Below are 13,984 nucleotides of genomic sequence, written 5' to 3' on the forward strand. Positions count from 1 at the left end.
AGACAGATGTAGACACTCACCAGACTAATGAGCGTGTCGTACTGCAGGGCGGAGCCGGAGGTTGCCGTGACGACGCCGGCGCGGAGGAAGATGCCCTGTTCTTCCAGGAGTTTCTTGATGCCGCGGACGTGAGAGTCCAGCGTGTGCAGGTCCCGGAGCTGACGGTACTTCTCCTTAGAACCACAGATGAACAGGAGCAGCTTCCTGACCTGGCGTCTCACGAAGGGCGTCTGTTGAATCATCAGGTACTACGCAGGCAAACATAGATGGTAGAAAGGGGTGTTAAGGGTGTGTGAGCGAACGAACTAGTGGGAGAGACACAGAGAAAAAGTGTGTGAGATCATGTACCTCAGACAGGAAGTAGAACCAGGAGTGGTCGAAGACGGGAGGCGGGATGCGGGGGTTGGTGTCAGCGATCTTCTTGATCTGATAAGGTAATCTCAGAACCATCTCAGTCAGAAGTTGGGAGTAGGCCTCAAACACATCAGCAGCATGACCCTGAGAAAGAGAGAGAGAGACAGGAGACAGCGAGAGGAGACAGCGAGAGGAGAGAGCGACAGGAGAGAGCGACAGGAGAGAGCGACAGGAGAGACAGGAGAGAGCGAGAGGAGAGAGAGACAGGAGAGAACATACATTAAGTAAATAGACACACAGGAACACAGTGTCTACCAATCACCTTGTATCCCAAATATCTATTCATTATGTGATCAAGATGACCCATTCAGCACCAGTGTTGCTCCAACTGATCCCCTCAACATGCTGAAACAAAGTCCGTGCAAAACCAGTTTGTGGGCTGCACTCAACAAGATTACGTTTTTGGAAATCGGGGATGGGGTTTCCTCTTACCTTGACGTACTGCCTCAGGAAGAAGGGGCTCATGTCTGGAGGAGAGGAGGAGGTGTGAGGTTTGAGGAGCTGGGAGGCTGCCACAGACTCCTCCTCTTCCTGCTGGCTCTTCCAGAACTCCAGCAGAGACTTGAGGACGTGGAGACAGTAGTCTATCGCCCCCTGACTGAGCAGGGCTGTGGCCGTGGCGTTGGATATCAGAGAGGACGACTGGAGAAGGGGATGTGATCAGGAAAACTTACAACAGATCAACATAAAATTCCATAGGAGGCCATTTTGAAAGGTAGAAGAGCCTCTGTTTTCTGTCTGTAAAACCCTAACGAAGGCATCACGCTGAAATGTGTCACTTAAAAGGAGCAATATGCAGACATCACTCCGCCATTTCCTGGTTGCTAAAATTCTAATAGTTTGCCTAATTTCAGTTTATGTGACAAAACAGGCAGTGTAGGAAATCATTGTACCACCCAAACCGCTGTGAAATATATTTTCAAAACTGAAAGTAAAAAGACACAAAATCAAAACTGAAATCTGCAATATGTAACATTTTGGGTGACCCGACCAAATTCACATAGAAATGTGTTATAGATCTGTTATTCTCATTGAAAGCAAGTCTAAGAAGCGGTGGATGTGTTCTATGTGACCTAACTCTATACGTCTTTTACTTTCGGTTTTGTACACCAGCTTCAAACAATATTCTTGGTTATGGAAAATATATTTCACAGCAGGTTTAGATGGTACAATGATTCTCTGTACTATACACATTGCCTGTTTTGTCATAAACTGAAATTAGGTGAACTGTTAGAATTGTAGCAACCAGGAAATGGAGGAGTGATTTCTGCACTGTGCATCTTTAAGAGAGGAAGCATAGAAATATCACAGATCTCTACCACTTAAGACGTGCTTTCAATGAGAATGACAGATCTATAACTCACATTTCTATGTGAATTCGGTCATATTGCAGCTTTAATAAAAGCATTTTTTAAATCTACTTCATTGTCCTCCATGAGTGACTGAATATAATTTACTCTTCTGGTCAATATAGAAAATTATGAATTAAATTTTTAGTAAATATTGGAGGAGAGGAAAGCCCGTACCTCAGAGGAAGACTTAGATCCAGACTTGGTTCTGGACATGAACACAGAGAGCAATCTCATGATGACCAGATGGACCTCGTTGATGGGGCTGCGCTCGTTCTTCTTGGACACGTCCTGGAGGAGAAAAACCCCCCAAAAAAAGGGGGTGAGAGAATGGACAATGAAAAAGGGACACACACACACACCAAGGCTGTTTCGGTGACCATATTACCGCCACACTGGTGGTCACAAGTCAAATTACAGGTGACCGTTTAGTCACGATAACTAGGCTTCTCCAAAAACTGCGCTCTGATGCTGCTGCTGGTCATTAGTAGTCTAACAGTAGTCTAACAAACTTTTTAACTGCCTGGTACTCAACACTATTGTCCCTCTAATCACTCTGACATCAATGTAAATGTAACCGAAAATCAAACACTTCATGAGAGCCCATGAGCTCATGTTGCGCAACATTTCTATAGGCTATGCAATTGTGTGAGAAAACAGAGTGATGGCCTCTATTAAAAAAAGGAGGATCCCATCAGCTTCCTATAGGGTAGGCCTACTATATTTATTTCAAAACATTCCAAATATTAAGTACGTTGCTTTTCTTTATAAACAGGAGTATATCCCACCTGGCTGGCATGAAAATAAACCACGGGGGAAAGTGTCCTCCATTCACTATTTAAGTGCATAGATGACATGTCTTTTTTTCCCACTGCCCCTGTTTCGATACAGGTGCATGATAATGGTCCATTCTAAATCAAAACTAATTTAACACACATATTATTTAGTATAGGTGAAGACAAGATTTAATTAAGAACAGTCTGATGGGTGACAATATTAGCCAATCACTGAATGATGTATGACCCCTTGTGAATGATGCCTAGTGTGTGCAGTAAGACAACAGCGTATGCCTTTTTTTAAACAACTTATTAAAATCAAAGTCTCACACTTCATGTAGCCTAGCCCATGGTTTGATAAGGTTTGTATCACAACTAAAGTGGCCAAATAACTTCTTAGAATGAAGCACATGAATCTGTTTTACCACAGGTGTAGAGCCTAATTTTCACCATAAAAATGTATAAAACCATAAAACTTTATAATAGAATAGGTCAACTTTTGTACTATGGGAGGATATTAAATTGACCTAGGCTAGTGCTTTTGCTGTTCGTTAGGACTACAATCTCATCTTGTTGGCTGACGGAAAGTAAATGTGGACAGTTCTTCCAATATCGTCAATATGCACCTTGGAATTGGATAAGGACGCACGCCGTAGGGTCTCAGATGTGTCCGTCTTCACTTGCAGCCTGTGAGAAGTACCCAATCACGTGACAGGCATTGGCTCATAAAAATATAGATAACTGAGAGAGCCATGTGAGTGAGAGGTGCTTCGGAGCACGGCGATTGGCAGCCGGGAGACGGGACTTATAATTATTATATTCAGAAAAAGGGCACAACGACCACGAGGCATGGATTTTTTTTAGGTGGCATTACGGCCACACAAGGGGGTTTGGTCACTGGGAAATTTGAGGCCTGGTGAGAATATTATCAAGTGCTAGTTAAACTGTGAATGAGAGACTGATGAAGTGCGTGCAGCCTGAACAATTTAATTATATAAAAACGCATCATGCAGCCTTACAATGTATTAAAAATCTAAATATATAAGCCCGACATTTGTAGAACTAAAGTTGCATAAATACATCTAAATTAAGCAGATAGGAACACCTGTTTCTTTCTTTTTAACCGACACAGAATAGCCGCATGTGCGTACTCTCCCTCAAATCGCTTGGAGAAAATATCCTCTCTATTTTATTCAGCTTGATTCATTTGTATTCTTCATACTATAAAATAATATAAAATAATGCCACGTAATTATAAATGAACTACTGTAGCCTACAGCCATATGGCACAGCCAGCTTAGGACCTAACATAAGGAGTATCCTATTCTGTTCTAGACAACATTTTCTTCATATCCTGTTTCTTTAGACCTGTCTAAAATAAATAATATATTTATTGTGACGGTGTAGACTATATTACATGGATTTATTAGACTTAGATTTAAAATGTTGATGTTCCAAAGGTCTGCATCAGTGGCTTGTAGGCTGTGTGTGGAAGGTAGGAGATGCTAAATGTGATTATGTTAATTCATGGTCAGTTACCACGAGACCGACAAAACGTTACTCGCCGTCAATTCCTTTCTTCTTCATCCTCGTTGACCCATTTCCTCTCAAAGCTCCAATGTGCTTTGAGAGGAATCGAGGAAACGAGGACGGAGCAAGGATATGACGGCGTCACACACACACACACGGTAGGTACCTTCTTGTGCATGCCCAGCTCGGCGATGAGTAGAGCCAGCAGGTCGTCCAGGGCTCCCTTGTCCTTGTCATCTTCTCCATCCAGGTCAGAGGTCAGCATCAGGACCACCTGCATTACATTGACCAGAATGCTCTATAACCTGAAAGACTGGGTGTAGGTCCCAAATGGCACCCTATTCCCTATTATAGTGCACTACTTTAGACCAGAGCCCTATTATAGTGCACTACTTTAGACCAGAGCCCTATTCCCTATATAGTGCACTACTTTAGACCAGAGCCATATTCCCTATTATAGTGCACTACTATAGACCAGAGCCCTATTCCCTATATAGTGCACTACTTTAGACCAGAGCCCTATTCCCTATATAGTGCACTACTATAGACCAGAGCCCTATTCCCTATATAGTGCACTACTTTAGACCAGAGCCCTATTCCCTATATAGTGCACTACTATAGACCAGAGCCCTATTCCCTATATAGTGCACTACTATAGACCAGAGCCCTATTCCCTATATAGTGCACTACTTTTGACCAGGGTGCCATTTGCGACACAGCCTCCCAATCAGTACATTCAACTAAAGGGAAGTAAAAACACATATATATATATATTTTTTTTTACATATCACGATCGTTCCAAATCCTCCCAAACAGCCGGTATCTGCAAAATCGTTGGCAGTAAAGAAGGACAAGTTTGAATGGATGAAAGGCCAGTACAACAGTAAATGGGGGCTAGTACCTGCATGTAGGGGATAGCGTGGACTCCTCCTACACTGTCCAGCTGGGGCAGGTGCTGTAGGAGTCGTTCCAGCAGCATCAGACGCACCATGTGGAGTCTGGAACAGATACAAGACGGACGTCAGAAAACAAAGCACTCCAAAACAACTCCACTGTTGCCATAGAGACAACAGACGTGGTTAGATACGCAGGACCAGTCTAAAGTTTAGACACCCCTACTCATTCAAGGGTTTTTCTTTATTTTGAAGTGAATAGTAGAATAGTGAAGACATCTAAACTATGAAATAGCACATATGGAATCATGTAGTAACCAAAAAATGTTTAAACAAATCAAAATATATTTTATGAGATTCTTCAAAGTAGCCACCCTTTGCCTTGATGACATCTTTGCACACTCTTGGCATTCTCTCAACCAGCTTAATGAGGTAGTCACCTGGAATTCATTTCAATTAACAGGTGTGTCTTGTTAACAGTTAAGGAGGAAAGAAACTCCACAAATTAATGTGTTTGAGTCAATCAGTTGTGTTGTGACAAGGTAGGGGGGTATACAGAAGATAGCCATATTTGGTAAAAGACCGAGTCCATATTATGGCAAGAACAGCTCAAATAAGCCAAGAGAAATGACAGTCCAGCATTACTTTTTGACATGAACGTCAGTCAATCTGGAAAATGTAAAGAACTTTTAAAGTTTCTTCAAGTGCAGTCCAAAAACCATCAAGCTCTATGATGAAACTGGCTCTCATGAGGACCGCCACAGGAAGGGAAGACCCAGAGTTACCTCTGCTGCAGAGGATAAGTTCAGAGTTACCAGCCTCAGAAATTGCAGCCCAAATAAATGCTTCACAGAGTTCAAGTAACAGACATCAGACCTTCATGGTGAAATTGTTGCGAAGAACCCACTACTAAAGGACACCAATAATAAGAAGAGACTTGCTTGGGCCAAAAAACATGAGCAATGGACATTAGACCTCTCCCTCAACGTGATCAAGACAAAGGAGATGATTGTGGACTACAGGAAAAAGAAGACCTAGAACGCCCCTATTCTCATCGACGGGGCTGCAGTGAAGCAGGTTGAGAGCTTCAAGTTCCTTGGTGTTCACATCACCAACAAACTAAGATGGTCCAAGCACACCAAGACAGTCGTGAAGAGGGCACGACAACCTATTCCTCCTCACACTGAAAATATTTGGCAAGATCCTCAAAATGTTCTACAGCTGCACCACCGAGAGCAACCTGACTGGTTGCATCACTGCCTGGTATGGCAACTGCTCGGCCTCCGACCGCAAGGCACTAGAGGGTAGTGCGAACGACCCAGTACATCACTGGGGCCAAGCGTCCTGCCATCCAGGACCTCTAAACCAGGCAGTGTCAATGGAAGGCCCTAAAAATTGTCAAAGACTCCAGCCACCCTAGTCATAGTGTCCTCTCTGCTACCGCATATTAGAATCAAACCACCACAGTGTCTCGGTGGTTCCTGACCTGTTGCTGGTGTGGATGTCCCCCTCTGTCTCTGCGTCTCCGTCCGATCCATCTCCCTCCTGCTGGGCTGTGGTGGTGCTGATGGCACCTGTGCTGGAGCTCACACTACCTGGTCCTGCTGGGTGGCCCTCGACGGTTGTGTCCCCGTACGCACTGCTGCGGCCTGACACTAGAGAGAGAGACAAGGGTAGAGGACGAACATGAGGAAACAGACCTCCGCCAAGTGCCTAGGACCTAGGGGTTTAGTGGGTACAAGGCTAGGGATTAGTTGTGATTCTATTTGGCTTAAAAAGAGCATCCTTCCTGCCTCCTTTCCTTGAAATAATTACTAATTAGACAGATGAACACAACAGCTCCGCCACATGCCGTTCACATGTCCAGTCATTTCTAAATCAGATAACTAGGAAGGACATTTGAATAGGGCATCACAGTTTCCTCTGTGTGTCAACTCACCACTGTGTTCTCCTGCCACTGAGTCGATGGCAGACCCCCCGCTCTCGGACCCCACGCTGCCCCCGTGCTCGGCCGGAGAGGTCCGTAGCGTAGAACCGTCCGTGGCGGCCGTACTCCCCTCGTCGTCTGATGCTGGGGCTGTAAGCATAACCACAGCTGTTACAGGAAAAATACCCTCCCTCCTCTAGAAGCATAAGCACAGCTGTTACAGGAAAAAATACCCTCCTTCCTCAAGCAGCATAACCACAGCTGTTACCGAAAAAATCCCTCCCTCCTCCAGAAGCACAACTGTTACAGGAAAAATACCCTCCCTCCTCTAGAAGCATAAGCACAGCTGTTACAGGAAAAATACCCTCCCTCCTCTAGAAGCATAAGCACAGCTGTTACAGGAAAAAATACCCTCCCTCCTCTAGAAGCATAAGCACAGCTGTTACAGGAAAAAATACCCTCCCTCCTCTAGAAGCATAAGCACAGCTGTTACAGGAGAAACACCCTCCCTCCCCTATTCTGCTTTTTTGTTAATGGAACAGAAAACTGAGTCCAGTTGCCCAAACACAGATTAAGTCTAGTCTTGAACTACAAGACACTTTCAATGGAGAACCAAATGGGGCTTAAAACCGTCTCTGAGAGTGGTGTTTTAAAACAGATTTAACAGTCGGTCGTAGTCTGTTGTGTAGAATGAGCTTCATTACCTGATGCGGTGGTGTCTGACAGGGTGCCTGCATCCAGAGAAGAAGAGCTGGGAGCCTGACCTGATAGGCCGAGAGACTGGAGACCTAGGGCACTGCTGCTGCTGCCTGGATCAACATATAACACCACCACAAGGTCATTCTCAACACAGCTAAACCTTCACACAAACACAGTTCACTGCTACAGTGAGTCTGACCTGACAGACCTAGAGACTGGAGACATAGGGCACTGCTGCTAGAGCCTAGAATAGTATAACTACAACAGGGTTGTCAACCCTCAACTCCCAAACACAAACAGTGGTTTGTTGATCCAGATTCTAATGGCGATGCTAGCATTAGCCAATGCTATCATGTCAAGCAAGGGTACAGAAACAGTCAGTCGATAAACATTATAGCTATTTTTTATTTTATTTTTCAGGCAAAAGTTTATTGGCAGATATGTATTACCACAATATACCACAATATGTATTATCTGGACTGGAGTATTAATTTAAAAAAAATGAATATTCAAGTGTATGACTCTCACAATGGTGTGGTATTAGTGAGTATTGACCTTGCTGGTCTTGCTGGAGACTCAGTGCGATGGCTAGCTCCACCATGGTCTCGTCGTCCGCGTCTGGAGGGATGTCCAGCATCGGGGGGAAGCCCTCGGCCCCGGCCAGAAGAGCCTCCAGGGGAGACGGGTTCCCATTGTTCACGTTCTCCGCTGTCTCCAGAACCATGGACTCAGACTGGATAGAGATAACACAGACCAGACAACAACAGACAATAAGCAAACACTATCAAAATGGACAGATAACGTTTTACATTTTTCCATCGTGAACAATATTTTGGTGTGTTTATAAAAAATATATATAAATATTGTACATATCACAGATGTTAATATGGCTATTTGCAGGGCCTAAAATGTTATTTTTGGTCCACCAGCCACTGTGGCAGGTAGATTTAAAACTCTACCAGCCACTCAGATTTAGTTTTTTACCAACCCCCCAAAAAATGTCCCTCAAATTATACCATAAAAGCAACAACGTTTGAGCATGTTTTGTCATGTTTCTAAAACAATACATATATTAGTAGTAAGAAGTAAACAAATTGTTTAAATCACATTTTCTGTGACCTGAGTCTTTTAACAAAAATATTACAGAGACAAAAAAATTTCACCTGCCCCTTCAAGAGCGGGATGTTACCGTGGTAATGCGACTTGAGTCCTGTTTGTGCATGTGAGATTGAGTATGAGGAGTGGACACTAGATTACTACAGTGTGTATGAGGAGTGGACACTAGATTACTACAGTGTGTATGAGGAGTGGACACTAGATTACTACAGTGTGTATGAGGAGTGGACACTAGATTACTACAGTGTGTATGAGGAGTGGGTGAGGAGGAGTGGACACTAGATTACTACAGTGTGTATGAGGAGTGGGTGAGGAGGAGTGGACACTAGCGATTGGACCAGACTCACCACCATCTCAAAGAGACTCACCACCATCTCAAAGTCGCCATGGTCGACTTCACCCTGCTCCTGACTCTCCTGCCTGCCCCCCTCTCCTCCCGTCAGCCCCGATGGCTGCATCTTGTCATCAACATCATCCTCATCATCATCGTCTTTGTCTCCTGGAGGAGGAGGAGGAACAGGGAGAAGAGAAGAGGAGGAACAGGGAGAAGAGGAGGAACGGGGAGAAGAGGAGGAACGGGGAGAAAGGAGAACACTCAGTGTCGATGGAAACATTTAGTGGTTTCTGATTTGTCCAAGCCTTCACACCGAACTCTTTAAGAGATTAATAGAGCAGAAGATGTTGAAAAACTATCCTAAAATATAGAAGAACAGAGAAGTCTAAACAAAAGCATCTGTTTTTTATTTAATTTTTTATAACGTTCTGAAATTAACTTGCAAACACTTTTTGGCTGTTCTATTGGTCCAACCCTGTTCCTGGAGAGCTCCCGTCCTCTAGGTTCTAACCCTGTTCCTGGAAAGCTCCCGTGCTCTAGGTTCTAACCCTGTTCCTGGAGAGCTCCCGTCCTCTAGGTTCCAACCCTGTTCCTGGAGAGCTCCCGTCCTCTTGGTTCCAACCCTGTTCCTGGAGAGCTCCCGTCCTCTAGGTTCTAACCCTGTTCCTGGAGAGCTCCCGTCCTCTAGGTTCCAACCCTGTTCCTGGAGAGCTCCCGTCCTCTAGGTTCCAACCCTGTTCCTGGAGAGCTCCCGTCCTCTAGGTTTTCATTCCAACCCTGTTCCTGGAGAGCTCCCGTCCTCTAGGTTTTCATTCCAACCCTGTTCCTGGAGAGCTCCCGTCCTCCAGATTTTTATTCCAACCTCAATCTAACGCACCTGATTCTAATTATTAGCTGGGTTGATAAACTGAATCAGATTAGTTACAAATTGGGATTCGAGTGAAAACCTACAGGAAGATTGCTCTGGTCTGATTCAGGGGTAGGAGATACCTACCCATGGGTGTGTTGGAGCGAGGGGGAGACGGAAGAGTCACGTGACGGCGTTTGTTCCTGGGTCGGAGCACTCGGATCAGGGCCTGCTTACAGGCGAAGCTAACAGACGTGTCCTGTAATACAAAAACAGAACCAATCACTTAAATTGATTTTATAATACACTTTTTACATCATTTAAGTGCTATTTAGGTAAAGAAACAAGGTTGAACACGGCACAAATGCCGATCCGGGATCAACACGGCAAAAATGCCGATCCGGGATCAACACGGCAAAAAATGACAATTGCAAATATATTTTCCACAGGTCTATGTCTAAAGTGTAACTGAGGAACGTACGGGACACAGTAGCATCTGCATGTAGATCTTGGAGGCCACGTTAATGTAGTCCAGCTCACAGGTACAGAACCCATGGATGATGTCCACCAATGCGTTCACTGTAGCTTCAATGTGGGTCAGACCTGGAGAGGAACAACAATTGATACATTCATATAATTAGTCTAAACAAACATCCAGATTATTATTATTTTTTTTTTACAGCAGATCATGCCGTGGGCCCCCCCCCAAAAATCCGAAGTAAAACAAAAATGTTGGTTTGAAAATATATATATCACCAAACTGAACACTACCCAGCTATGAGAAGTTGCTAGTTTACCTGGCAGACAGGCAGGAGCCAGGAAAGACAATGTTAGTTTACCTGGCAGACAGGCAGGAGCCAGGAAAGACAATGTTAGTTTACCTGGCAGACAGACAGGAGCCAGGAAAGACAATGTTAGTTTACCTGGCAGACAGGCAGGAGCCAGGAAAGACAATGTTAGTTTACCTGGCAGACAGGCAGGAGCCAGGAAAGACCATGTTAGTTTACCTGGCAGACAGACAGGAGCCAGGAAAGACAATGTTAGTTTACCTGGCAGACAGGCAGGAGCCAGGAAAGACAATGTTAGTTTACCTGGCAGACAGGCAGGAGCCAGGAAAGACCATGTTAGTTTACCTGGCAGACAGGCAGGAGCCAGGAAAGACCATGTTAGTTTACCTGGCAGACAGGCGGGAGCCAGGAAAGACCATGTTAGTTTACCTGGCAGACAGGCAGGAGCCAGGAAAGACCATGATAGTTTACCTGGCAGACAGGCGGGAGCCAGGAAAGACCATGTTAGTTTACCTGGCAGACAGGCAGGAGCCAGGAAAGCATTCTTTGGTTTGAGGGCATGGAGCTTCCAGAAGTTATTGACCAGCTGCATGATGAAGTTACATCCCTCGCTGTCCATCTGTTTCTGGCCCTCCTCAGTCATCTCTGAACAAACAAACAAGCGTGTCACACACTTACAACATTGTACACTTTGACCTCTTATTGTGGACCTGAATGAAGCAGTGAAATGAAACTGTTTACTAACAGTGATTGTGGAGACAAGACATATATGTAGTGGTGACGGAGAGCTGTAAAATCACAGGAGGGGCTTCATCTTGTGACGGGAATATCTGACTAGTCAATATTAAAGCGTCCAGACTAAACTCATCTAAAACTAAGTGAATAGGTTGTTACCTGTATCAATACTAGAAGGTTTGGTCTCAGTGAATAGGTTGTTACCTGTATCAATACTAGAGGGTTTGGTCTCAGTGAATAGGTTGTTACCTGTATCAACACTAGAGGGTTTGGTCTCAGTGAATAGGTTGTTACCTGTATCAACACTAGAGGGTTTGGTCTCAGTGAACAGGTTGTTACCTGTATCAATACTAGAGGGTTTGGTCTCAGTGAATAGGTTGTTACCTGTATCAACACTAGAAGGTTTGGTCTCAGTGAATAGGTTGTTACCTGTATCAATACTAGAGGGTTTGGTCTCAGTGAATAGGTTGTTACCTGTATCAATACTAGAGGGTTTGGTCTCAGTGAACAGGTTGTTACCTGTATCAATACTAGAGGGTTTGGTCTCAGTGAATAGGTTGTTACCTGTATCAACACTAGAAGGTCTGGTCTCAGTGAATAGGTTGTTACCTGTATCAATACTAGAGGGTTTGGTCTCAGTGAATAGGTTGTTACCTGTATCAACACTAGAAGGTCTGGTCTCAGTGAACAGGTTGTTACCTGTATCAATACTAGAGGGTTTGGTCTCAGTGAACAGGTTGTTACCTGTATCAACACTAGAAGGTCTGGTCTCAGTGAACAGGTTGTTACCTGTATCAATACTAGAGGGTTTGGTCTCAGTGAACAGGTTGTTACCTGTATCAACACTAGAAGGTCTGGTCTCAGTGAATAGGTTGTTACCTGTATCAACACTAGAGGGTTTGGTCTCAGTGAAGTGCACCAGGTTACTGGGTCTCATGATGGCGATGCAGCGTGCCGTGATGACCAGTCGCTGGAACAACTCAGGGTCCAGGTCTCTGCTGTCACGACTACAGCTGTTCAGACACTGCACGGCGTTGCTCAACAGGGACTGGTCCTAAGGGACAGACATATCACGGGGGAGAGAGAGAGAGGTGAGCGGGTCTGGTTCCACACACGCGTGAATGTAATCTCACATTCATTAAGCACAAAGAGGAGACCTCATCAGGCTTCAACGAGGGCCCGTTAGATATCCACGGTCCTTTGTGCACGGTTAGTTACCTTGTGGTTGTGGTAGGCGGTACGGCTGGTGTGTATGGTTAGTTACCTTGTGGTTGTGGTAGGCGGTACGGCTGGTGTGTATGGTTAGTTACCTTGTGGTAGGCGGTACGGCTGGTGTGTAGGGTTAGTTACCTTGTGGTAGGCGGTATGGCTGGTGTGTATGGTTAGTTACCTTGTGGTTGTGGTAGGCGGTATGGCTGGTGTGTACGGTTAGTTACCTTGTGGTTGTGGTAGGCGGTATGGCTGGTGTGTACGGTTAGTTACCTTGTGGTTGTGGTAGGCGGTATGGCTGGTGTGTATGGTTAGTTACCTTGTGGTTGTGGTATGGCTGGTGTGTATGGTTAGTTACCTTGTGGTTGTGGTATGGCTGGTGTGTATGGTTAGTTACCTTGTGGTTGTGGTAGGCGGTATGGCTGGTGTGTATGGTTAGTTACCTTGTGGTTGTGGTATGGCTGGTGTGTATGGTTAGTTACCTTGTGGTTGTGGTATGGCTGGTGTGTATGGTTAGTTACCTTGTGGTTGTGGTATGGCTGGTGTGTATGGTTAGTTACCTTGTGGTTGTGGTAGGCGGTACGGCTGGTGTGTAGGGTTAGTTACCTTGTGGTTGTGGTAGGCAGTACGGCTGGTGTGTACGGTTAGTTACCTTGTGGTTGTGGTAGGCGGTACGGCTGGTGTGCAGGCTGGCCAGGAGGCCCTTGGTCTGCTGCTGGACCCCAGAGGGAGTAGCCATGGACAGGAGGAGGGTGGCTAGCTCCAGAGCCGCAGCCTTGTTCTTCTCCTGAACAGTCACATACCATCGTTTACGTTTAGTGTTTCTGTCTGATACAGCTCTATAATAAACCCACACAACACCCAGCTCCAGTATCTGTCTAGTGTACAACATACTACTACATTGGTACTGTATGGAGGATTGTGGGCCTGATTTTGACAACCCAACAACAAAATAAAAAAAACAGTGCAGTGTCAAACGAGACCGTCTTTTCTCTGTGAAAGATGTAGTGAAGGCCTTGCCTTTTCGTTGGAGGAGCCCATAGCGAAACAGCTCTCCAGTGCTTCCAGAGAGCTCACCACCAACCTAAGAGAGAGAGAAGTCAATTCACTGATAAATTAAAATCAATAAAATACATTTTTTCAAACAATCAAATCAAAACCAACTTCAAATCAAGTCAAAGCTCGTCTATTGAATTGGAAAAACAAACCAATCAAAACATCCATTCAATGTTTAACGTGAGAACAAGCCATGATGTAGTAATGAGTTTGTAATAATGAGTTGCATCGTCGTTAGAGCAAACATCCAAATGTTGGTATTTTTGAAAAGTGCATTTCACATGGCATGTTCAGTCTCACAAACACAAAAA

General features: G+C 44.8%; 1 protein-coding gene across 11 annotated transcripts in view; it reads right to left on the reverse strand.

The window, feature by feature from the left end:
• ubr4 (ubiquitin protein ligase E3 component n-recognin 4) overlaps positions 1-13,984 on the reverse strand; it is a 116,208-nt gene that overhangs the window by 35,811 nt on the left and 66,413 nt on the right. For 5 of the 11 annotated variants that reach the window (XM_071373194.1, XM_071373198.1, XM_071373197.1 and 2 more), the window contains 17 exons: positions 13,638-13,701; positions 13,270-13,404; positions 12,288-12,462; positions 11,187-11,318; positions 10,367-10,488; positions 10,033-10,144; positions 9,073-9,203; positions 8,144-8,321; positions 7,594-7,698; positions 6,902-7,039; positions 6,449-6,617; positions 4,971-5,067; positions 4,236-4,343; positions 1,941-2,054; positions 847-1,056; positions 349-498; positions 21-248 (listed from right to left, as the gene is read on the reverse strand). In XM_071373194.1, the coding sequence (XP_071229295.1) occupies positions 21-248; positions 349-498; positions 847-1,056; positions 1,941-2,054; positions 4,236-4,343; positions 4,971-5,067; positions 6,449-6,617; positions 6,902-7,039; positions 7,594-7,698; positions 8,144-8,321; positions 9,073-9,203; positions 10,033-10,144; positions 10,367-10,488; positions 11,187-11,318; positions 12,288-12,462; positions 13,270-13,404; positions 13,638-13,701 (2,368 nt within the window). Of the gene's footprint in view, positions 1-20; positions 249-348; positions 499-846; positions 1,057-1,940; positions 2,055-4,235; positions 4,344-4,970; positions 5,068-6,448; positions 6,618-6,901; positions 7,040-7,593; positions 7,699-8,143; positions 8,322-9,051; positions 9,204-10,032; positions 10,145-10,366; positions 10,489-11,186; positions 11,319-12,287; positions 12,463-13,269; positions 13,405-13,637; positions 13,702-13,984 lie in introns of all 11 variants that reach the window. The other 6 variants (XM_071373188.1, XM_071373195.1, XM_071373193.1 and 3 more) reach the window with 2 other exon arrangements.

Source organism: Salvelinus alpinus, chromosome 28 (genome assembly GCF_045679555.1).
Source record: "Salvelinus alpinus chromosome 28, SLU_Salpinus.1, whole genome shotgun sequence".
Taxonomy (NCBI): Eukaryota; Metazoa; Chordata; class Actinopteri; order Salmoniformes; family Salmonidae; genus Salvelinus; species Salvelinus alpinus.